This window comes from Aphanomyces invadans, assembly GCF_000520115.1.
Source record: "Aphanomyces invadans strain NJM9701 unplaced genomic scaffold supercont1.13, whole genome shotgun sequence".
In the NCBI taxonomy this organism is placed as follows: domain Eukaryota; phylum Oomycota; class Saprolegniomycetes; order Saprolegniales; family Verrucalvaceae; genus Aphanomyces; species Aphanomyces invadans.
Window position 1 is genome coordinate 1258264 of NW_008580158.1, and position 18773 is coordinate 1277036.

The 18773-nt window shown below is 53.8% G+C and overlaps 8 protein-coding genes across 12 annotated transcripts; 4 read left to right on the forward strand and 4 right to left on the reverse strand.

The window, feature by feature from the left end:
* Nucleotides 1-140: 140 nt before the first annotated feature.
* Nucleotides 141-2645, reverse strand: H310_07308 (CAMK/CAMKL protein kinase). Its single transcript, XM_008872680.1, has 3 exons — nucleotides 2304-2645; nucleotides 1543-2249; nucleotides 141-1498 (listed from the first exon to the last, which is right to left on the reverse strand). Exons 1-3 carry the CDS (start codon nucleotides 2575-2577, stop codon nucleotides 1130-1132), a joined length of 1350 nt encoding a protein of 449 aa, XP_008870902.1. The 5' UTR covers nucleotides 2578-2645; the 3' UTR covers nucleotides 141-1129.
* Nucleotides 2646-3208: 563 nt separating this feature from the next.
* On the forward strand, nucleotides 3209-4717 carry H310_07309 (hypothetical protein). Of its 4 annotated transcripts, XM_008872681.1 has the most exons (6): nucleotides 3209-3740; nucleotides 3793-3987; nucleotides 4031-4095; nucleotides 4155-4253; nucleotides 4311-4378; nucleotides 4429-4717. In XM_008872681.1, exons 1-6 carry the CDS (start codon nucleotides 3368-3370, stop codon nucleotides 4658-4660), a joined length of 1032 nt encoding a protein of 343 aa, XP_008870903.1. In that variant the 5' UTR covers nucleotides 3209-3367; the 3' UTR covers nucleotides 4661-4717. The 4 variants fall into 4 exon arrangements, with proteins under 4 accessions (XP_008870903.1, XP_008870906.1, XP_008870904.1 ...); XM_008872684.1 differs by having other exon boundaries at nucleotides 4031-4253; XM_008872682.1 differs by having other exon boundaries at nucleotides 4155-4378.
* Nucleotides 4718-5273: 556 nt separating this feature from the next.
* Nucleotides 5274-5745, reverse strand: H310_07310 (hypothetical protein). Its single transcript, XM_008872685.1, has one exon. It carries the CDS (start codon nucleotides 5696-5698, stop codon nucleotides 5345-5347), a length of 354 nt encoding a protein of 117 aa, XP_008870907.1. The 5' UTR covers nucleotides 5699-5745; the 3' UTR covers nucleotides 5274-5344.
* Nucleotides 5746-6999: 1254 nt separating this feature from the next.
* H310_07311 (hypothetical protein) lies at nucleotides 7000-8469 on the forward strand. Its single transcript, XM_008872686.1, has one exon. The coding sequence runs from the start codon at nucleotides 7045-7047 to the stop codon at nucleotides 8434-8436; it is 1392 nt and encodes a 463-aa protein (XP_008870908.1). The 5' UTR covers nucleotides 7000-7044; the 3' UTR covers nucleotides 8437-8469.
* A 275-nt stretch (nucleotides 8470-8744) lies between these two features.
* Nucleotides 8745-9461, forward strand: H310_07312 (hypothetical protein). The gene has a single exon (XM_008872687.1). It carries the CDS (start codon nucleotides 8831-8833, stop codon nucleotides 9422-9424), a length of 594 nt encoding a protein of 197 aa, XP_008870909.1. The 5' UTR covers nucleotides 8745-8830; the 3' UTR covers nucleotides 9425-9461.
* On the reverse strand, nucleotides 8778-11501 carry H310_07313 (hypothetical protein). The gene is made up of 9 exons (XM_008872688.1): nucleotides 11442-11501; nucleotides 10687-11391; nucleotides 10380-10597; nucleotides 10238-10332; nucleotides 10116-10185; nucleotides 9991-10050; nucleotides 9874-9936; nucleotides 9735-9827; nucleotides 8778-9694 (listed from the first exon to the last, which is right to left on the reverse strand). The coding sequence occupies exons 1-9, from the start codon at nucleotides 11458-11460 to the stop codon at nucleotides 9569-9571; spliced, it is 1449 nt and encodes a 482-aa protein (XP_008870910.1). The 5' UTR covers nucleotides 11461-11501; the 3' UTR covers nucleotides 8778-9568.
* A 12-nt stretch (nucleotides 11502-11513) lies between these two features.
* Nucleotides 11514-14543, reverse strand: H310_07314. 2 transcript variants are annotated; one of them, XM_008872690.1, is made up of 7 exons: nucleotides 14013-14543; nucleotides 13746-13963; nucleotides 13227-13696; nucleotides 13137-13176; nucleotides 12859-13077; nucleotides 12713-12805; nucleotides 11514-12653 (listed from the first exon to the last, which is right to left on the reverse strand). In XM_008872690.1, the coding sequence occupies exons 1-7, from the start codon at nucleotides 14514-14516 to the stop codon at nucleotides 11585-11587; spliced, it is 2613 nt and encodes an 870-aa protein (XP_008870912.1). In that variant the 5' UTR covers nucleotides 14517-14543; the 3' UTR covers nucleotides 11514-11584. The 2 variants fall into 2 exon arrangements, with proteins under 2 accessions (XP_008870912.1, XP_008870911.1); XM_008872689.1 differs by having other exon boundaries at nucleotides 13746-13969.
* Nucleotides 14544-14627: 84 nt separating this feature from the next.
* Nucleotides 14628-15605, forward strand: H310_07315 (hypothetical protein). Its single transcript, XM_008872691.1, has 5 exons — nucleotides 14628-14678; nucleotides 14723-15002; nucleotides 15055-15257; nucleotides 15308-15386; nucleotides 15434-15605. Exons 1-5 carry the CDS (start codon nucleotides 14641-14643, stop codon nucleotides 15506-15508), a joined length of 675 nt encoding a protein of 224 aa, XP_008870913.1. The 5' UTR covers nucleotides 14628-14640; the 3' UTR covers nucleotides 15509-15605.
* Nucleotides 15606-18773: the final 3168 nt, after the last annotated feature.

Consider the following 18773-nt stretch of genomic DNA (forward strand, 5'->3'; position numbering starts at 1 on the left):
CAAAGAGCTTGTCGCAAGGTCACTCCTGCACCCACCGACAATATTCGAGTTTTTCACATCATCGGTTGAGTTTTTGACTATTTTCCGAAAACTAGCAAATTTTTATGAATATCGGCAATATTCGAGCAAAACTCAACTAGCGAAAAGACATGAAACCGTCAGTCGCGCCGCGATCGAACCTCGCCGCGGTCGTGACCAAGCTGACCCAGCAGAATATCGCGCTGCAGCTGAAGCTGGCGCGACTAAACAAGCCGCACCATGCCTTTTTGGAGAATAACCAACTCGACGTTGAGTCACAACCTAGTCACAATGACAAGGACGCGGCGACCAACATCAAACAAGTCCAACGGGAAGACGTCAAGCGGCACAAATTACGCGCGCTCGTACAGCATATAAAGTATCGTCACTTGCTGCAATCATGCAAAGCGTTTATGCGGTGGAAGGAGCGCGCAGCGACACGTCCTCAACTTCATGCTACATGCCCTCCACACGAGAACTTCAACAAGGTTGTTGCAGGTGATGCGCACCCACTACGTCCCTCAGTCACATCAGCTCAAGTCATTCCTGCCCTGGGTCCTCTCGATCTTGCACGGAATTCAGGCACTTCCCAGCCAAAGACGTCCATCACAACCGTTCACCAGAGCACCCAGACATGCTCCTCACAGCACATCCCCCCGTCGGCCGCGTGCGTAACACCACGCAACGTGCTTCGTACCCTGACATCATCACATGCTCGCGAGCGTCAGGCGCTGCCACCTCCAATAACCTCCCTTCCATGGAACTCTACCACCTCCGTCCGTTCATCACCTTCCACTATGAACTTTCCCAAGACTACTCCATCTCGATCCATCCCAACGACCAAACCACCCCCTCCTCCACGAGCCAAGCCACTGTCGATAACATCCGCCTCGTCCACACAGCGTGGCCGACGAATTCAAGTGACCATCGTTACTACTTCGATGGCGCCTACTTTAACGAGTCCACAACATCGCCTTCCACAGCACAAGACACCCCCGCCCGTACCCAAGGTAATACTCGTCCCATTCTACCCCGATGTATCACAGCTCGTGCTGCAGTCCGTGCGGCGGCCTTCCCGGCGGCACTCATGTCAAGAAATGACGATGGTATATTAACACGCGGTGGCAAACGTCGCGGTGGCCGGTGGGTTGCGCTCTTGTACGGGAGACGTAAAGTGCCGCGGGGGTGTGACTTCGGCTTCCTTCTTGAGCAAGTCGTCCCAGTTCTTCTTCCACATTTGAGCGAGGGCAACGGCATCGTGCACGCGGTTGGCAGGATTCGGCTCCATCATGCACGCAATCGTTGTGAGGATAAACGGCGGGATCGGGAGATTGTGCGCGCAGAATATACACGTTTGGACTGTGCATCTTTTCGCGTAATGCGCGTAAAATTGGTCGCGGTACTGGGGGTTTTGTGTGCTCACGAATGCAGGGCCGGGGCACCCGACAAAGTTGAAACCAAACAGGGTCATCTCGAGGCACTACACCACGGTCAAGCGAGAAAGCGCTGCAGGAGATGACTTACCACGACCCCCGCGGAAAACAGATCCGATTTGGCGCCGTGAAATCCCGGTGGGATGGCCTTCTGCTCGTCCCGGAACGTCGCATGGGGTGGTCGATTCCGCAGGAAACGTTGGTACATGGCTCGGTCGCGGTTGTTCTTGCGTAATTCAGGCGATCGGTAAATGGGCTTGGACTTGATCTGAGGGTAGTCGCGGCCACCGCCGACGGAATTTCGGCCGTCCATGAGCTGACTGCTGCCAAAGTCGAGGAGGCGAATGATGTGGTGCTTGTCGACGGCAATATTGTACGGGTCAAAGTCCAAATGACAAACGTTTTGGGTGTGAATATACGCCAAAGCACACAGAATTTGATGGAACATGGGCAGCACGACGTCCTTGAGGAACCACTTGCCAACGTTCTTGCCGACGTCGACGAGACTCGCTCGCGCGCCAAAGTACCGATGGGCTTCCGACCGGATTTCGCCAAATCGCTTGTGCATGTACGAGATAAGCGACCCGTTCGAAATGTATTCTGTCGCGATGTAGTAGTTGAACGCACAATCGGCAGTCTCCCATCGAATCATGTGAGGACTCCGCAGCGCCGAATCCATCCCCACGTGCTGCAGGATGCGCATCGCGCGAACTTCGGCTTCCAAGTCGTCGTTTTCAAGCAAGATCAATTGTTTGTCCATGAGCTTCAGCGCGACGGCGCTCATTTCGCCAACTTCGCCTAGCCATGACCATGAGTTCAACAATCAACTGATTGGCGTCAAACACAACATACTGCCTTTGTGAAAGTATACGCAGTTGAACACATAGCCACATCGACAGCGACTGATCCGGCATTGCGGATCGTCCAGGTCCCGAAACCCCATGATGCCATTGCGCCAGTCCCACACGAACGCGTTCTTGGGGACTTGGACGACATGTGGCTTTTGATGCTGTGGGCCGCTGTGCAGGAGTGGTTGATACAGGTTCGTCGTCTTATGCTCTTTGACATGACACTCTGCCCGGAACGCCACCAACTCAGCATCCATCGGGATGGAAGTCTTGTCCATGTCACGACTCGCGGATTCAACTGCTGGACGGGCGCCGTGGCGGCAAGTCGATTCGAATAGCTCCGCGCAATGAATGAGTTTAACTGAGATTCAGTATGTCCATATTGAGCCAAAGTACACTATATCCAATCCAAGTGTAACACCGGATAAACCTCTTATTAAACGTACATGACTGGGATATACCTTTCATTTCAATTGCTGATTGGCTGCATTTGTATTTAGCCCAATTTCTCCCTGTCCCAGAACCAAAGTTGGCCAATGACTATCATCAAAACGATTAAACTGCAATTTGAATGAATTTTTCGACTGGGACATACAAGCTGGCGTCCCCGATTCTGTCTGAATCTCTCCGTCATCGTTGGAGGCTCTGAAGAGATTGAACAAATGCCCCAAGTTGCTGCGCTTGTCGGCTGTAGAGGAAGCGTATGCATGCAAATTCTCTCAGTCAATTCGTGTGGTCTCCCTCGCCACAACTTCTTTGTGAGCTGCAAGGTGCATTGCTATGATTGGCCCATTTCGGCACTATGTTGGTAAATATTTCCCGAATAATTGGGAATTTTGATACACAACGTCCTCCTGCTGTCATCGTCCTCATGTGTTATGCGCGGCCACTATACAAAATTCAAGTGTAACGAGACTGACCACTGCCACGTTTGACCAAGTCGAAACTCAACACCCGTGCGCATTTTATCATCCCCACTGGGTATAGGGACGGCACGTCGCCCATTACGCCATCATAGCTCAGTTAAGGAAACGCAGCACGTCTGGAACTCCCGCGACCCCTGGCAAGATGGGTCTTGAGAGCGGAGTCGTTGCGACGCACGACAACGTGGTCGGCCGACAAGCTCATAGCGGTAGCGCCGACACGGCCAAGGCAAAGCCACCATCACCGGACGCGAAGGACGACGATTCATTCTTGGTCGACTCAAACGAAAAGGTGCCGGCTGGCCAGCAGTCCAAATCGCTGTCGTGGAAAGCAGAGCTCGCCACAGCGGCAGCGTTCCTTGCCATCACACTTGTGAGCTACCCTTTCACAGGCAACATGCGAAGTTGGCACTACGTGTGGTGGTGTGGGTGGTTGACTGCCGTGTCGACGGGAGCTGGTGCCGTGCCGTTTCTATGGGTAAAGGATATTGACAAGTTCTGGCTCGGCGTCTGCAACGGTAAGGCTTTGTGTCAATCCATCCACCGAAGAAGCACCAACCCTCGTTGTAGCTCTTGCTGCTGGCATGATGCTTGCCGCCACGAGCTGTTTGTTTTACGAAGGTTTTCATGTCAAGAGTCACGATACCGATGTGTTGAGCGTGAAAATTCGCCTGCTCCTTGGAGCGTGCGCAGGGATTGGTTTTATCAAGATGACAAAACTCATCCTTGACGGCCACGACGGCGTCAAATTGGGCGGCTTGGACGGTACCTCGTTTTGTGCCATGTCAGATAACTGATTGCGACACAGGCTTGGATGCGCAAAAGGCGCTGTTGATAATGGCTGTCATGACGTTGCATTCGATTTCCGAGGGAGTACGACCCGAGTTGTTACAACTATTGCTCATGCAACGTATTCCCGTTCGAAAGAATAGATTGGCGTCGGGGTTTCGTTTGGTGGTGAAGGTGGTGACAGACGGGGCGTCATGGTATCGCTGACGCTCGCCATCCACAACGTTCCCGAAGGGCTCGCGGTACCGTGTTTGTTCTCACTCCGTGTGTCTCGACATGAGTTTTTTTATGTCGGGTAGATTTGTTTGGTGCTGATTCCGCGAGGCCTAAAGCTGCTTCCAGCAATTTTGTGGTGTGTCTTTTCAAGGTACTTGATGACTCTGTGCGTCTGTCGAGCCTTACTCCGCGTCTCTGCAGCTTGCCCCAACCGATGTTTGCAGTCCCATCCTTCCTCTTTGTCGAGACATTCTTGCCAATTTTGCCGGCTGGTCTGGGCTTTGCTGGTGGCGCGATGGCATACGTCGCCATTTGCGAACTCTTACCGGAATCACTTGAAGACACGGAGAACAAATTGGCCACGGGAGTTAGCCTCCTCTTGGCATTTGTCTCGATGTTGAACATTCAGTATGTTTTGACGGGCGAGCTGTGAGCTGACCCAGCCCCCGACCCCTTAATATTTTAATCAATCTAGCAACCTCATCCCCCATTGACCTGTCATGCGCTTTGATGCATGCGAAACATGGTGCCCTTTACCGTGTCATCCTGCCAAGAGCGCACATGACCACGACCTTGGCGACTGTGCTGACTCGTGTGATAAACAGCATCTTTGACAGTCGTCGAGTTTAAAAGCTACAAGGGGCCTTGTCAACAACCGAAACACGAGTCTAGCCAAAAGAGCGATCCATTGGCCAAGGCACCACCGGAGTCACTTTGCCGACGCCACCACCCGACTTTGCCCATGCTTTTGAGTCATCGAACTATGACACGACGACGGGCAGTAGTTTGGATGTCTTCGAGCTACACGTTGTGCCGAGTATGAATCGCATCCGATCGCTTTGATTCGTCCAAATGACTACGCATGGTTGGTTGTGGGGTGAATTTTTCGTGTTGGAGGATGGCGTGGGGGTTCTTGGCGCGTTCGTTGAATGGAGAACCAGACTGCATGGGTGTTGTCGGAAAGCTTCGTTTTGTCGAAGGAGTGCTGTCCAGTGGAGGGTCCGAAGTAAGATGCACTCCATGTTCGCATCTTATTCATCGCAACACGCCGGACATTTGTGAGCCAAAGTCATGTCGCGCATCAAGAAGCGCAGGAATGTATAAATATGACACAATATTACATCTTGACGAGGTCCAGTTGTAAGTCTGCAACGGTGGGGCGCGACATCGGTCTTGCGTATGGATTCGACTGCTTGCGGGACTGGGCTCGATATTTACCCCTTTCTTGGATCTTGCCCGCTTTCGGGGGCAACTTTCTCGGTTCGCTGTCGCTGTCTTCATAGTCGGCCGAAAACGTCGTCATGGCTGCCACGTCAGCGTTATGCTGGAAATTGATTGGCATGGTGGTCATGAAGAGGAGAGGCATTTCCCAGTCGTCATCTTGCATCCCTTCGTCAACACCACTCGAGTGAATTCCTGGGATGTGAGCCATCACGTTGTTGACCATCGCAGCAGATGCCACCGCCGCCATCTCTGCTGATCGAATTCTGTCGCCAATGCAACGAGACTCGTTATTGGTCGATAAACTCGTCCTCTCATGTGGCCAATAGCAATCCGCAGTGCATTATCCGGAACCATATCCGGAACCAGCGCCCGGATATCCCAACTTCGCTACTTCCCGAGTACAGTTTTTACAAAATGCGAGTAGTTTTTACAAAATGGAGCGTACTCGACACCGCGCGACGACGGGGGCACCTCGTGACGATGGGAGGAGTCCATCGCTAACCTACCGCAAATGGATATGCTATTGCCGAAAAGCACACCATCACTGTGAAAATGCACCAACGGTGCAATATATGTGGCGATGGGAGTGAGAGCAGCGACAATTCTCTTGTGTGGTATCGCAATGACAATAATCTCGTTGTGGGTCCATATTACAACCCAGGTCTCCATCGATGTTCCCACTTCTTTCATCCCTTCCGCCAACCGACTTGGTCTAAGTTCACACCACTTTATCGCCGATCATTGAATACATCTAAAGCTGTACTTGCAAGTGTGGGCATTCGTCGTTCGTGATTCGTTTTGGGGATGTCCTCGTTTTGCCGAGTGCTCAGCATGTTGAAGTTGTCACGGATATATGTGACGTTGGGCCATCCTGCGCTTTGAGTGGCCTGCGAAGTTCGCGTTTCCCAGCGGTACTAGGATGAAACGGCGAAGCCGGCACAGACGATGCACAAGTTCTCGTCATGGAGGTTCAGCAATGGAAGTAGTTGGAGGTAAAAGGGTAGACTCTTCTGCCTTTCCTTTCGCATGCTCGATTCTCCTCGAGCTTTACTTCAACCTCGCGTCGTGACAACTATCAATCCTGCACTCCGATAGGTGCGGCAGTCGCGCCACGACGAAGTAATACATGGTTCAGGTCGTGAGTTCACGAGCTCGCCCATGAGAGCATACGCGTAACGTGTGTGTCGCCAAGCCAGGTCAAGAGCTGCCATTGTAAGCGGCGAGGAAGCGGCCACACAGAGGCATCGAGGAACCCGATCGCCACACTGTTTTGTTTCCTGCCACATTCCATTGGCCATCGCTAATGTGGTATGACTCTTGGGCGTGCAACTTGATGATTGGCTTTATTAATAGCCAATAAAGCAATTGTTTACTCAAAAAGAAGCGGTCCCTACACTTTGATTGGCTAATATTGTACATTCGACCAGTCTAATGCCTCAAAACGCTGGATGTGTCGAAAAGGTATAAAATTATCCAACACGATACAAATTCCAAGTTAATTGATCCAGAGGGCGAAAAAAGGACGAGTCCCACAACCTTGCAAAGAAACTGCTCTTCATTATCCATTCCATCTGCGTTGCATCCTCGTGCACGATGCAACACGCAGTCCACTCCACCGGCGCGATTTCACCAGCACCGCACGCTGCCACCTCCACAAAGCAGCACAACGAAGGAGAAACTCGATGTCAAACTACCGCCCTCAACTTTGACACCCTCTCGTTGCTCACACCCGAGGACCGCAGCTACTGTCAGCAGCTCACGTTTGGCAGTTCAGCCCGCAGTTGTTTCAACATGGAGCCCAACATGACGTTTCTGAACCAAGCCATGTGCGGATTTACACCCCGCCCTGTCCTGAACGCGCAGTCGTACTTTGTCAATCGCATGGAACAGAATCCCGACCGGTTTTTCCGACGTGAGCTCCCCACGTTGTTGCGTCGATCAGCCGAAAAACTCGCCGAAGTTGTTGGCGCTGATTCTGAAGATGTTGTTTTTGTGCCGAACATTTCGCATGGTGTCAACGCCGTGCTCCGTTCGATGGATCTACAGGAAGGCGACGAAGTCCTCTGTATGAACTCGACCTACCCTGGTGTATTCAACACATTGCGCCATATTTGTTACATGACGCAAGAGGTGGTTGAGCTCAAGGTAGTTGACGTAAAGCTCCCTTTGTATTCGTACGATTCCTTCATCAAGCAACTCGCTGCCGCGATCACCCCAAACACCCGTGTGGCAGTTTTGGATCACATCACAAGCGCTGCGGCGTTGGTGCTGCCCCTCGACAAGCTCATTCCTCTTTTCCAGAAGCGAGGTATCCCCGTCCTTGTAGACGGTGCGAATGCCCCAGGACAAGTGCCGCTGGACCTGCGGCAGTTGAAGCCCGATTTTTACGTCGGCACGTGCAACAAGTGGCTATTTGGTTCCAAGTCGTCGTCTTTTCTGTACGTCGACAAAGAACACCAAGCAATGGTGCGCCCCGTTGTGACTTCACTCAGCTACAACCAAGGGTTCATTGAGGAGTTTGCGGTTCAAGGCACCAAGGACGAGTCCAACTACCTGACTATCTGCACGGCCCTTGACTTCTACCAGAATTTGGGGCACAAACGTGTGTTTGCGCACAACAAGAGCTTAATAGACTGGGCTTCAAGCTACCTGGCGTCGTTGTGGGGTACGGAAGCCCTGCTGCCACCGTGGCAGCGTGCGCCATTTGCCAGCGCAATCCGTTTGCCTATCCAGTGGCCCGTCAAGGCAAACGGTGAATCCCTGACGGCTGATGAACAGTGCCAAGTTTGCTGCTTTGTCATGGACATTTTGCTCGACTACTACCAACTCGCGACCAAGGTGATCCCCATCGATGGCCACCTGTACGTTCGCATCAGCGCCCAAATCTACAACGAGCGTGCCGATTTTGAACGCCTTGGTGTTGCCATTCAAGGGCTCACGAACTGCTCGTCCTTCATTGAAATGTTTTCTTCCATGCGTGTATAATAAACTAATGTCACACCCCGTTAACTTACGTCATTCACATTCATGGCGCTGTGTCGGAGCACGAAGGCTGCACGGGGGGAATTCCGTGGAGGAGTGGTGTCTCGGTGCTCGCGTGCTTTCTTGTGCTCGAGTCGCCGCAACAGCGCAGCTTCAGGTGCATCATCCGGATAACCCCCCCGTTCCATGAGTGTAACGGGAACTCATCCGGACAAGGGAGAAACTACGTATAGTACACTTTCTCAAGTACATTAAGGGATTTTGCTCAGTTTAAGATAGCTTCTTCCACTTACATTATGTTGAGCATATTTTTAACTTCAACCAGCGCGGGGGTTTCGGGGTATCTGGAACAATAGGGCAACTCCATCATCGGCGGCATTCCTCAAGCCGCAACGCCATGTGCATCATCCTGGACGAGTGCGTGTTGTTGATTGTGCTGAGCCTGCAAGCGCTTACGATTCTCCCTGCGATCGCTGTTACCCGTGAAGTCGGCCTCGCCGTGCTCGCGTTGTACTTGGTCACCGCATTATATTCTATCACGTATGCATTCCTGTACACGCTGAGGGAATGCTGTCCCTGCCTCAACGTCCTCCAGCGCCATGGGTCCAAGTTCTTCTACGTACTTCACATCGGACTAATTGTCACGACGATCGCAACCATCTCAATTTTGCTCGAGCCGTTCCTCTCGGGTGTCGATTTCAGCAAGTATTGTGATGCGAATGCCCTAGATCACAACCTCTCGAGCACGAGCTGTCTGAAGCTCCAAGGATACACTGTCATCGCTCTCATGACGCTGACAATGGAAGTCGGTCTATCGGTGTACATGCTCGTCCTGGGGCGTCGAATCTCCAAGAAGCACTCGGTCGAGTACGCGCGACTGCTGCGCGAGAAGAGTCTGAGCGAAGCTGATTTACCTAGCGTTGCCCGCGGTAACAGTTCATTCCAGAAGAAGGGTGGCAAGACCAACCAAGGGACTGCCGAAGTCATCTAACCAGTTAACAATTCCTTCGTCAACCCGAACTCTCCTCAAATCCGATTTCTTGCCATTGCACCAGGTCACAAGCAGCATAAAGTCGTTGTTTTAGTCTGTGAAGCTGTCTGTCGTGTCCACACCCAACTCAAAAGGCGATGCCACTTAGATGCCTTCGTCCAGCTCATCTTCAATTTCTTTGGCCAACTCCTCCTCTTGCTTCTCACGTTCCAACCGTTCCTCTGCCGACTCTAAGTCCTTCTTGTACGCTCCCGGTGGGTAGCGCATCGCCTGCCGTCGCGTCAGCTCTTGCGCATCTCATTCGTTTTACCTTGACCGCCTCGTTGTGCACATCTAAGCAAAACGTAATGCGCTTGTGGAACGCTTGCTGTGGCTCGTTCGTCACGTAGACATCCACGGTTTCCTTGCACGCTCCGTTGAGTCCGCGAGAGCGAGTCTCCAACACGTACCTTGGACTGCATCCATCCGTTCTTGTGGTCAATCACCGCATCGATCACACCGTCCTTGATGGCCTGCGACGCCATCGTCAGCCACCACCCTGGCAAAACTATCATGCCACTCTCTACCTTGGCCACAACAAACTCGGCGTTCTGAGGCGTGTCCAACGCGAGCTTGGCGCAAATGTCCTGCACATCACCCGAGCAAGTCAGAGCACTGGATCGCGCCACGACGCAGCACATCGCAGTCGCACCGTGAAACGGATCTTGGAGTACGACGTGTTGATTTTGCGCAGACCCGTCTTGATGACATTGTGGCGCAATCTACCAGTCCATCCGTCAGCGCCTCCCTCCATGCATATGTCCAGCTGCCAACCTCAAGATAAGCGTGTACGTTTTGTCCGACTTGAACGTGTCAGCGTGCTGCGCCAGTACCGACGAGAAATCTTCCAAATTACCGAGACGCACCGCCTAGCGAGGGCCAGATGAGCCAAAGCCATCCACAGAGCAGCTCGTACATTCGTAAGTTTCAAGTACGGCTCAAGCGCAATTTTGAACTCGTCCTGGTTGAAAATGCTGCGCTCGGGGACTTCGCCCATGAGCAGCTGCACGATGATCGCGAGCTTGTGCACAGTGCGACGGAAGCCAACGGCCGTGTTCTGCGGAGCTTTGCGGATCGACTGCATCAACTTCGTATACGAGTCTGTGTAGTCGAGCTGCACGGCATGAATCTTGCCTAATGCATCGTAGAATTGAGCATTTTCAATCGATGTGGCCATCGCTTAAAGCAAATCGAAATGACAATGGGCAGTAAAACGGACGCACCGACGTAGTACAAGTAGCGAACGAACTGGTTGTTCGACACAGCTTCAGGGAATGTCGTCTTGGACACTAACTTGAACGCTTGGTCGTACAGGTTCTCGTGAAGGTAGTTGCGTAGGAGCAAGTTGAGCAATGTAGCTTGGCCGATCTCGTCGCTGCGAAGGCAGGCCGTGCGATGGGCCGCAAGCAACACGGGGCGAATGCCAGCGTAGTTGCTGCCAAATCGCTCATGTGCGTACGCGTAGTACGTCAACGCGCGCGAGGCAAAGATGTCGAGGCTACGGCGATTGAATTCCTCGCTTCGCGCACGGACAAAGTCTGTGAGCGCTTGGGATTCGCAACCGAGCTGGGCTTTGAACAACTTGGAGATGACGAGCAAACTCAGGTAGATTTCGACTTCGATCAAGTCGCTGCGATCGAGGTGGACGTTTGAGTCGTCGTCCTTCTCGACGTCGCCGACAACAGGGTCGGTTTCTCCCGCATTCATGTCCACATCTTCTGACTCGTCGGGTTTCACCAACGACACGTACTTGATTAACACCGAGCGACTTTCGTTGTCCTCAGCCAGCACTTCTTCGATCGCACGCTTGAGCTCGACACTGGTTATGCCCCGACGAACCGAGGTCGTCGTGCGAAACACCCGCGCAAGTTTCTCCTTCTGATTCGCGTTCACTGCCTTCTCAATGACGCTGAGGTTCTTCTTCAGCTCTGCACGAAGCTCATTTAGACTTCGTTCCAGGAGAGAGACGGAGGTCTACCTTTCCACGTCGTTTCCATGATGTATCTTTCCTGCGCGGCGAGCCAAACTTGACCGCACACACATTCACCTCAATAGAAGCACGCTTGACGAGGAAATGTACCGGATAAACAATCCGATATCCGGAATATGCCGATATATGTTCTAGAAACAAGAGCTGCCGTGTTCGTCGGGCCGAAACACACCAACGTCTCCTTCATAGTTCTCGAGGATGACGCTCATGTTGCGAATGTTGACATCGTATGCCAGGAGAAGCTCATGGAACTGCTCTGTACGCTTCGTGCGGTGAAGGTTGCGCATGCTTCCGGACTTGGTCAAGGTAGACCTTGCCGCGCCACGAAGTTGCCGCCAAGCCAAAGCCAACAACTGCATCGACTCGAGCACATATTTCCGTGTGGACGTGACAATGTTGCCGCCTTCTGGGCCCATGATGATCTTGCGGTTGCCAAATGCGAACCAAGAGTCGTGGAACAATTGGTTCAAGCTATGCAGGCGGTCGAGGAGATCCACGAGCTTGTTGCAGCCCCGCACATGTTTTGTCTTGTCCAGTCGCGCCACACAGGGTGGTGGTGGGAGTTCGTTTTCACCGATCGTCAACTCAGTTGGGTCCAACCCTATTTCTTCAATGTATGTCACGAGGGCTCTCGCGTCTTGTACTGCTTGTTTGAGTCGTTGCAGCATCCTTTGGAGCTTCGTTGGCGACTTTGTCGTGACTGTCCCGCCTTCGTTGGTTGGGCAGCAAGCTTGCAAGTCTTCTCGAAGCATGCTGATGCGTCGGCGGCCGTCGAGAGTGTCCACGTCCTGCATATGCGAAACGACATGATGGACTGACTTGTACGACGTTTGGCGCATCGTATGTGCTTCAACGATGTGGCGGACGAGGGCCCATCCCCGCGCGTTTCGCTCGTCTTTCGGCAATAGCATCCGCCTCGCGCGCAGCCCGAGGGCTTTGGTCTCGTCGTTGAGCGTGCTCAGGTGGCTCTGGTACTTGACCACTGTCGCGTCCGCTCCATTCTTGCGGTGGCGAGTTTGAGTCTGCTGCAGGAGCGCGTATTTTTTCAACTGCGCAAGCGCGGTGCTACTGCCGCCGGGCTGATCCATGCGCGACTTGCCGTCCATGGCGGCGACGACTGTTTGTCGATTTCTCACAAAGAGGACAAACCGGATGCGGTCGCCCGTGCTCACGGGCCGGTACATGAAGCGATGCCAGTACCTAGGCCAAGTTGCATGAACATCGAGGCAAGATAACGTCATGGAATCCTCGACTAATACCGCTTGAATCGCTTGTACTCGACGAACTGAGGGCCGAGTCGGGACGGCGGCACCGTCAACGCGAACCCGGCCAAGTAGATGCGGTCAGGGCTCCTGCACGAAGAGCCTTGTGTGACTGGTATTCCACAACGTTGCGAAGCACGTACGGCTGGTAGCTAAAGTACTCCATCATTGCCTCAAAGTCATCGAGGCGGAGGAACCCTCGCTCCAAAGCACCGGCAGGCGTGTCCAAGATGTCGTCGGGGAGGAAGATGTACCGCCACATGACACACATCCACTTGAGTGCCCAGACGTAGCGCCGCGCCAAGTGCCCACGGTAATGCCGTTGGATGTACACAATATAGCATGCCATGGTTTCATGTTGTCTACGAAAACGGACTGGCTGGTCAACTGACGGTGCAATCCTTCGACACGATCTTTAGACCTGTGGAGAACGGCGGCGGTGGTAACCCCTCCTCCAATTCCTACCACCACCTGCGATCAGAGACTCTGGGCGTTCTTGGCAGAGATGCACCGTCAGTGTGAATTGCCTTGGCGTAGGCAACTGAAGCCTGCAAACTTCGCGTCGTGTTGCATTGTTCGAGGTCTTTGATGCGCTTCCATGCCGGCGAGTGGTCCTTCGTGACTTTCTTGGGTGACACGATCGGTTTGAGGAAGTCGGGCATGCGTGGCGTCGTGATTACGTGGCTCTTCGAGCTGGACACAGAATGGATGGTTGTCGTCCGCTGAGCGAGCGCGTTCAAGTGGTGCTTTGTGCGGTCGACATCTTGTCTCAATTGGTCTCGTTTGCCCGAGAGCGCTGCCGCGTGGTGCTTGGCCACTTCGTTCTGCTCGCGCTCGTACTTGGAGTACTTGGACATATTGGCGAGAAAGTCGCGGCGGGCGGCGGTGTACATTGCAGTCATGTGCGCGAGTGTGTCGAGCATGTGCGAAGACAGCGACAGCACTAACGATTCGCGAATCGGCTTGGCCAGCTTTTGGAACCTAAAATCGTGATGAGATGTCGCATATGTGTGACTGGTGATAGCGTCACCGCTTCTGGAGCCCTCGCTTTTGCGTAGCATCCACGTCAAGGGACGCGTATTCGCCCGTTTTGTCCTCGTCAAAGCAGGTCGTGCCGTTCGCAGCTGAATGCAACTGGCGAAACGTTGGCGTGAGCAAGAACGCACGAAACATTTGCGCAGAACTCAAGTTGGCCCCGCGTCGCTTTTGTTTGAATTTGAGGTAGGGGATCTCAAAGGCTGCTGTCCACTGCACCTACTCTCGATGGTCATGCTTCTAAAGCGCTGATAGGACGTACAGTCGGCAATGTTGTGACTAGGTCATGCTGAATGGCCTCGGCGACGTCCTGGTCCACGGCAGGAGGCAACACCATCGCACTTTTGGACCGCTGGATGCTTGGATGACAAATGTGCAGAGATTCAGAGCTTGTTGAGGAGAATGCAGCGTCTTGCTTCCGCAAGAGGGCAAGGAGTTCGTCTTCGCGAGGATCCTTGAGACCTTGGCCCCCAATCAGCTCCAAATCGTCCTCAGAATCACCATCGACTTCTTCAGCGTGGATCATGGACAAATGGGCCAGACGTCGGCGCAGGGGCACGTTCGACTCACACAATTGAACGATCTTGGTGCCGAGGCCGAGGTACTGCGATTCGATTGGCGCTGTCGACTTCGTCGCACGCTTCTTTGGAGCGTTCAGGGCGCGAAGCGACCGTATCACTGCAGTCGTCCCACGAAACTTGAGCTGATGCGCGTAATTTTTGGTTCCTACTGCTGCTTCTTGCCGCTCATTTGGGCCGTCCGCCATCGCGCGCACGCATGAGCGAACTCGCGCTAAAAATATTTCAACTTCAACGCGGATCCACCGGATACAGACGGATTTATCCGGAATCGAACTCCGTGAGATTTCAGTGGCACTTGCGACAAACAACATGGCGAGATATGTGTCGAATGCGCTGCTGAAAGCTGGGTATGCGAAACACACCGCGATGGATTTCACGGCGTAAACTGTAGGAAGAAGGTCGTGGCGATTGGGAAGAACTACGAAGCCCATGCGAGGGAGATGGGGGCGTTGCATGCACCCAAGGAACCCGTGATCTTCATCAAGCCGACGTCGACCTACGTCGGCGAAGGCGGGTCGATTCAGTTGCCTCCGGGCATCGGGTCCGTGCACCACGAAGTGGAATTGGGCATTGTCATTGGCAAGACCGGTAGCGACATTGCCGAAACCCGGTGGCGCGACCATGTTGCCGGGTATGTCCTAACAATCGACCTCACCGCGCGCGACTTGCAAGTACGTTGTCTCTCGGTGCAGAGGACGCATTTCTCTAATGCAATTGTGCCAGGCGACTGCAAAGAAGGGCGGTCTTCCGTGGACTCGCGCCAAGTGCTATGACACGTTCTTGCCCATCAGCGACGTCATTCCTGCGTCCAAAGTGGCCGACCCCCAGGATTTGAACATCTGGCTCAGCGTGGATGGAGTCCAGCGCCAGCGCTGCAACACCCGGGACATGGTCCACAAAATACCGTTCCTAATCTCCCACATCAGGTTTGTCTTTCGACTACTGTTGGCGTCTCCACTTTCCGGTCCGTTCGTAGCCGCATCATGACGCTGGAAGAAGGCGACGTCATCATCACGGGAACTCCTGAAGGCGTCGGGCCCATCGAACCTGGAAATGTACAGATCTCCATCAAAAGTCGTAACCTCTCAGAATATTCATGCAGATCGTCACGGCCGGCATTGACGGTCTCGTCGAAGTCAAGTTCCCCGTCGAGTCCCGCCTTCACAGCAAGTTCTGAGGCGTCCATCCAGTTGTCAAGCTGGCGTAGCAGTATCAGTAGTCCTAGATGCAGGCAACCTGAACGAATTTGCCCCTGTGCACTTCTGTTTTCTTCACCTTCCTTGCAACCAGCACACTGACAACGGTTGTGGCGGCGAGCGTGATGCATGGGTAAGCCCGTGGCTGGCAATGGCGCTCTGTCGCTCCTTGTACTCATGCGATGGCTGGCTTCCATCGTCGGCAACTACCATGTCGATTCTCGGGCGAGTGGAATCGACTTGGCCAGGATTGGTACTCGCCACGGTTAGTTTGGCTTGGGTTTGGTGACCATGAACACGTGGTATGTCTGCAACGACGAGCATGTTGCCTTGCGTACTGGAGGCCGTTCAGGATCACCGACGTGCGGTCGACGCGGTACACAGCGTGGTGCATCCATTCACGCCGTTGAAACTCATGGTGGAAATAGCGCACTTTCCAGCGTGACGTGCGATAAATCGCAGACATCGCAGAGCGTCGAAAACCATGCACGACGCCAGCGCCAGCAGCCCTGCAATCCTCTTAACGCTCCCATTTTCGAACTGCCCGCTCTGTCACAGCAACGTCCGTGCCGGTCAGTGTGCATGAATTCCGATGCACGTGAACAACCTGTTCGACATGCGCCACATCGCAGCCTCGAGCCACTACAACACGGTCGACCGTCCTCGGACGTGAAGAGTCACGGCCGAGAACAGATCGTTCTGGATGTTCACGACCCTCTTCACCACCCGACAGAATATTCGTCATAAGGTCCGGCAGCGTGGCTTTCGTTTGCGCAAACTGGCGCGATAGCGACGGTTGCTCTAGGACAATTTGTGGCCCTTGATGCGACCTCGACTCGCCAAGCGTGATGCTGACGAGAATGGCCATGACACACTGCACCATCGACTGATCCTGCATCGCACTTTGCATGTAAAGCACGAGTCTGTAAGATCTCGTTCGCATGCACGGGAACCTTTGCTGGGAGCGATCGGCCAGGCACAACAGTGCAGTTGGCCACCTCTCCGTCACACCGGACGACTTCACGGAGCCCGAGAATCCACTCAAACAAGTACATCCACGCGAAAAAGTCAAGCGAGGCGTCGTCAACGAACCGACCCACGGGCAACAATGGCTGCGCGTCATTCATGTCGTGAGTGTGTCGAAGATCGGCTCTGGTCACGTTGGTCCTACTCGATGAAGTCGCGCAAATGATATGCCAAAGGTCACGAAGCTGACGCACGGCTCGGGCATGAGACCTTCGTGAATACTGTTGTTCTCTCCCAACATCGCCGACTCGGAGGACGTGTGCAAGGAGCGCCAACCGTCACAGGACTGCCCAGCGTCTGTTTGATCGAGATGATGGCACCACATGGTCGGCACGGGCGTGCTGCACGCGCGAAGTCAACATCGATCGAAGAGAATCGAAAGCTCTCTCACTCTGGACGAGGTAGAGCACAAGCGTTTCTGTCACGGCCGCGTCAGGATGTAGTCATTGCCCCACAGCAACGGAAGCGTCCCATTCTCCATCAGCAGTCCCTCGTTCATGACTGTGTGGCGCATACCAGTCCAGCGCGCCAAGTCCCGTCAGGGTAAATATCACGAACGCGACAATGCACCAATTGTGCCTGGATGTGAGCATCGGGTGGTCCATGGGGCTGGGCCTCCATCGAGAACAGGCCAGGATCCAGCACCGTGATTAACTCGATGCTGTCTTCGCCCCCGGCAAAGTCTTACACTTCGCGATCTCCTTGCCGACAATCGTAGATCATAGTCCACCCAACACTCGCGTTCGGGTCGTGGGATGTTCAACAAAAATGATCAACGTCTTGTTAGATGCGAACTGCACGAGGCGCGCGGGCAGCGGCGGCAACTGGCATTTGCGTCAGGTCGAGACGACTGAAAACAAAACGTCGTACGGCAGGAACTTGACGCAGTGGCCGTAGAGGGAAGCTAGACCTCGCTCAGGTGTGGGTGTCTGAAGAACCATGGCGAATAGTTCGGCTTCTGGTAAACCCAGCGTGGATGCCTGGACTCGCGTGGTGCAGTCGTAGCACCCAAAGATCGATGGCCAAAACGTCACTCTATCGTAAATCACTCCTCCAGGGCGGACCCCAAGCGGGTGGGCTCTTCTCTACAATCAGGGACGGCGGCATCTGCAACTCGTAAAGCGACACCACTTGATCTATGAAGTCCTTGGGGAATGCGATCAAATATGCCGACTTGGCCACGTACTCGCAGTCGATGGCCTGGAACAGACCACATTGCGCGCGAGACGGGGATTGCGCAGAAGGATTATGAAGGCACGAGAATATGAACGTACGTGCCTATCGTATGCTGTTGGGCACTTCCAAGATGATGTTAGAGCAGGCGAATATCGTTCCAGACACCGCAGGTTTGCTGCCAGAGGCTCCAGCACCTGACGTTTCTGCGAATCCAGGCAAGCTTTTTGATTTGTATCGACATCGTGAACGTTCCGTTGGCGTCATGTCAGCAGTACGGCGCTGCCTTGGGAATGTTTATATCGAAGTCTTGCAATCACAGCGATGTGCCTGAAGGCGAGGGGTGGATAACGTCGAGCAAGTGCTGTCGCCCAATGCCATTCTAATGGCGAAGTGTCGTCGAGCGCGTACCACTGGTCTCGAGTGGGGACAAACGTTGGGCGGCGAGGAGGAGGCTCCTGACTCGGTCAAATGCCAACTGCGACTTGTAAACGTCTCTGAGGATTGTTTGAACGGCCTCATATTTGGAATGGGGCTACCAGTGGTTACGACGACGCTTTGGCTCAATTGTGTCAAGTAGAGAGCACTGCGAGCGATAGAGGCCACACGGAAAGCTACCCCCCCGACAAACGCGACGTCGACTCTGCATATGCCGCGCTTTATATTGGGATCAATGGCACCAACAGTCGGTTCACTGGGCGCCATGAACCCATGTGGTGGCGCCTGGGCTGTGGGGGCATACACCGCTATTCCGTAGACAACTTATCTTCCAGTCCTCGGGAGATCTTCTGGCGAAGGAAACTTTCGACCTTGTTGCGCTGTTTCATTCAGACCGCGGGTGCCACTTTGGAGTCAGACACAGGTTGATGAGGGCGAAATGAAATGACGTTGCGGGTGTGTTCACACTTCATTGTCCAGTTTTCCCATCGAACAAATGCTGGCAGAATGTGTGGTGCTCCACTAGCAAGGCTATGACTCTCAGCAGCTATCGATGGTCCCAGCGTGATCGTCCACTTGGCCACGCCGCCACGAGGGGGTAGCCATGAT

Excerpts from the sequence above, each read along its gene's own strand:
- H310_07310 (XM_008872685.1), bottom strand. The coding sequence starts at position 5,698 with ATGGCGGCGGTGGCATCTGCTGCGATGGTCAACAACGTGATGGCTCAC.
- H310_07314 (XM_008872689.1), bottom strand. The coding sequence starts at position 14,516 with ATGGCGGACGGCCCAAATGAGCGGCAAGAAGCAGCAGTAGGAACCAAA. Across the intron at positions 13,970-14,012 it reads TAGTCACAACATTGCCGACT|GTGCAGTGGACAGCAGCCTT; the intron begins GTACGTCCTATC and ends CATCGAGAGTAG. Across the intron at positions 13,697-13,745 it reads AAGCGAGGGCTCCAGAAGCG|GTTCCAAAAGCTGGCCAAGC; the intron begins GTGACGCTATCA and ends TCACGATTTTAG.
- H310_07308 (XM_008872680.1), bottom strand. The coding sequence starts at position 2,577 with ATGGACAAGACTTCCATCCCGATGGATGCTGAGTTGGTGGCGTTCCGG. Across the intron at positions 2,250-2,303 it reads CGTATACTTTCACAAAGGCA|GCGAAGTTGGCGAAATGAGC; the intron begins GTATGTTGTGTT and ends GGTCATGGCTAG. Across the intron at positions 1,499-1,542 it reads TGTTTTCCGCGGGGGTCGTG|TGCCTCGAGATGACCCTGTT; the intron begins GTAAGTCATCTC and ends ACCGTGGTGTAG.
- H310_07315 (XM_008872691.1), top strand. The coding sequence starts at position 14,641 with ATGGCGAGATATGTGTCGAATGCGCTGCTGAAAGCTGG. Across the intron at positions 15,258-15,307 it reads TTCCTAATCTCCCACATCAG|CCGCATCATGACGCTGGAAG; the intron begins GTTTGTCTTTCG and ends GTCCGTTCGTAG. Across the intron at positions 15,387-15,433 it reads GGCCCATCGAACCTGGAAAT|ATCGTCACGGCCGGCATTGA; the intron begins GTACAGATCTCC and ends ATATTCATGCAG.
- H310_07312 (XM_008872687.1), top strand. The coding sequence starts at position 8,831 with ATGTGCATCATCCTGGACGAGTGCGTGTTGTTGATTGTGCTGAGCCTG.
- H310_07311 (XM_008872686.1), top strand. The coding sequence starts at position 7,045 with ATGCAACACGCAGTCCACTCCACCGGCGCGATTTCACCAGCACCGCAC.
- H310_07309 (XM_008872681.1), top strand. The coding sequence starts at position 3,368 with ATGGGTCTTGAGAGCGGAGTCGTTGCGACGCACGACAACGTGGTCGGC. Across the intron at positions 4,096-4,154 it reads TGCATTCGATTTCCGAGGGA|ATTGGCGTCGGGGTTTCGTT; the intron begins GTACGACCCGAG and ends TCGAAAGAATAG. Across the intron at positions 4,379-4,428 it reads TTGTGGTGTGTCTTTTCAAG|CTTGCCCCAACCGATGTTTG; the intron begins GTACTTGATGAC and ends GCGTCTCTGCAG.
- H310_07313 (XM_008872688.1), bottom strand. Across the intron at positions 10,333-10,379 it reads CGTACTTGAAACTTACGAAT|GCGGTGCGTCTCGGTAATTT; the intron begins GTACGAGCTGCT and ends GGCCCTCGCTAG. Across the intron at positions 9,937-9,990 it reads CCGAGTTTGTTGTGGCCAAG|GCCATCAAGGACGGTGTGAT; the intron begins GTAGAGAGTGGC and ends ATGGCGTCGCAG.